Raw genomic sequence first — 2500 nt, 5'->3', positions numbered from 1 at the left:
GCGTGTGTCTGTGTGTCTTCCCATGGGTTTTGGAGAAAGGGCGGCCGGCAAAGTGAACGGAAACGTAAGTGTCGATGTGTTGGTGTGTTGGGCGACAGCTGTCCAACGTGTTCTCTGTGTGTGTGTGTGTGTGTGTGTGTGTGTGTGTGTGTGTGTGTGTGTCTGTGTCTGTGTGTGTGTGTGTATGTGTCTGTGTCTGTGTCTGTGTCTGTGTGTGCGTGTGGCTGTGTATCTTCCCATGGGTTTTGGAAAAAGGGCGGCAAAGTGAACGGAAACATAAGTGTCGATGTGTTGATGTCTTGGGCGACAGCTGCCCAACGTGTTCTGGACGGAGGTGAACTCCAGCTCGGGCAGCAACATCGTCAAGATGGTGGAGATGCTACAGGGCGTCCTGTTCGCCACCAAGGAGGACAAGCGCGAGAAGCTGGAGCAGGTGGCTCTCTTCCTGGAGCAGTGGCTGCGCATCCACCGCAAGCCCCACTGGTTCCTCAAGTCCAACGTCAACGTGGTGGTGAGTGGAGTGGTGTGGAGTGGAGTGGTGTGGAGTGGTGTGGAGTGGTGGTGAGTGAAGTGGTGAGGAGTGGTAGTGAGTGGAGTGGAGTGGAGTGATGTGGAGTGGAGTGGAGTGGTGTGGTGGTGAGTGAAGTGATGTGGTGTGGAGTGGAGTGGAGTGGAGTGGTGGTGAGTGGAGTGGTGTGGAGTGGATTGGTGTGGTGGTGAGTGATGTGGAGTGGAGTGGTGTGGTGGTGAGTGGAGTGGAGTGGGGTGATGTGGAGTGGTGTGGAGTGGAGTGGAGTGGAGTGTTTGTGGTGGTGAGTGGAGTGGAGTGATCTGGAGTGGAGTGGAGTGATGTGGAGTGGAGTGGTGTGGTGGTGAGTGGAGTGGTGTGGAGTGGAGTGGTGCGGAGTGGAGTAGAGTGGTGGTGAGTGGAGTGGTGTGGTGTGGAGTGGTGTGGGTGGAGTGATGTGGTGTGGTGGTGAGTGGAGTGGTGTGGAGTGGTGTGGTGTGGAGTGGAGTGGTGGTGAGTGGAGTGATGTGGTGTGGTGTGGTGGTGAGTGGAGTGGTGTGGAGTGGAGTGGTGTGAAGTGGTGGTGAGTGGAGTGGAGTGGTGTGGTGGTAAGTGGAGTGGTGGTGAGTGGAGTGGTGTGGAATGGAGTGGTGGTGAGTGGAGTGGAGTGGAGTGGAGTGGTGTGGAGTGGAGTGGTGTGAAGTGGTGGTGAGTGGAGTGGAGTTGCGGTGAGTGGAGTGGAGTGGAGTGGTGTGGAGTGGAGTTGAGTGGAGTGGAGTGGTGTGGAGTGGAGTGGTGTGGAGTGGAGTGGAGTGGAGTAGTGTGGAGTGGAGTGGTGGTGAATGGAGTGGTGTGGAGTGATGTGGAGTGGTGTGGAGTGGAGTGGTGGTGATTGGAGTGGTGGTGAGTGGAGTGATGTGAAGTGTTGTGGAGTGGAGTGATGTGGAGTGGTGTGGAGTGGAGTGATGTGAAGTGTTGTGGAGTGGAGTGGTGTGGAGTGGTGTGATGTGGAGGGGTGTGGTGTGGTGTGGAGTGATGTGTAGTGAAGTGATGTGGAGTGGAGTGGTGTTGAGTGGAGTGGTGTGGAGTGGTGTGGAGTGGAGTGGAGTGGTATGGAGGGGTGTGGTGTGGTGTGCAGGGGTGTTGAGTGATGTGGAGTGGAGTGGTGGGGAGTAGAGTGGTGTGGAGAGGAGTGGTGTTGAGTGGAGTGGAGTGGTGGTGAGTGGTGTGGAGTGGAGTGGTGGTGAGTGGTGTGGAGTAGAGTGGAGTTGTGTGGATTGGAGTGGAGTGGTGTGGAGTGGTGTGGAGTGGTGTGGAGTGGTGTGGAGTGGTGTGCAGTGGTGTGGAGTGGTGGTGAGTGGAGTGGTGTGGAGTGGAGTGGAGTGGTGGTGAGTGGAGTGGTGTGGAGTGGTGGTGAGTGGAGTGGTATGGAGTGGAGTGGAGTGGAGTGGTGGTGAGTGGAGTGATGTGGTGTGGAGTGGAGTGGTGGTGAGAGGAGTGGTGTGGAGTGGAGTGGAGTGGAGAGGAATGGTGTGAAGTGGTGGTGAGTGGAGTGGAGTGGTGGTGAGTGGAGTTGTGTGGAGTGATGTGGAGTGGAGTGGTGTGGTGAGTGGAGTGGAGTGGAGTGATGTGGAGTGATGTGGAGTGGAGTGGTGTGGTGAGTGGAGTGGTGGTGAGTTGAGTGAGGCCCCGAATCTGGGCGGGTGGGTTTGTTGGTTGGTTTCTGTATTTGTATTTTTTTTATCACAACAGATTTCTCTGTGCGAAATTCGGGCTGCTCTCCCCAGGGAGAGAGTGTCGGTACACTACAGCGCCACCCCTATTTTTTTTTTTTTTTTTTTTTTTTTTTTTTTTTTTTTTTTTTTTTTTTCCAGCGTGAAGTTTTATTTGTTTTTCCTATCGAAGTGGATTTTTCTACAGAAATTTGCCAGGAACAACCCTTTTGTTGCCGTGGGTTCTTTTACGTCCGCTAAGTACATGCTGCACACGGGG

The 2500-nt window shown here is 54.6% G+C and overlaps 1 protein-coding gene across 1 annotated transcript in view; it reads left to right on the top strand.

Moving 5' to 3' along the window:
- Nucleotides 1-2500, top strand: part of LOC143274908 (innexin unc-9-like) — a 27230-nt gene that overhangs the window by 15393 nt on the left and 9337 nt on the right. The window contains exon 4 of the mRNA XM_076578891.1: nt 311-511. Coding sequence (XP_076435006.1) covers nt 311-511 — 201 coding nt within the window. The remainder of the gene's footprint in view (nt 1-310; nt 512-2500) is intronic.

The sequence above is a fragment of the Babylonia areolata genome, chromosome 29 (genome assembly GCF_041734735.1).
Source record: "Babylonia areolata isolate BAREFJ2019XMU chromosome 29, ASM4173473v1, whole genome shotgun sequence".
NCBI classification, from domain to species: domain Eukaryota; kingdom Metazoa; phylum Mollusca; class Gastropoda; order Neogastropoda; family Buccinidae; genus Babylonia; species Babylonia areolata.
The sequence above is the reverse complement of the archived record's forward strand: the minus strand, read 5'-3'. Positions and strand labels throughout refer to the sequence as shown.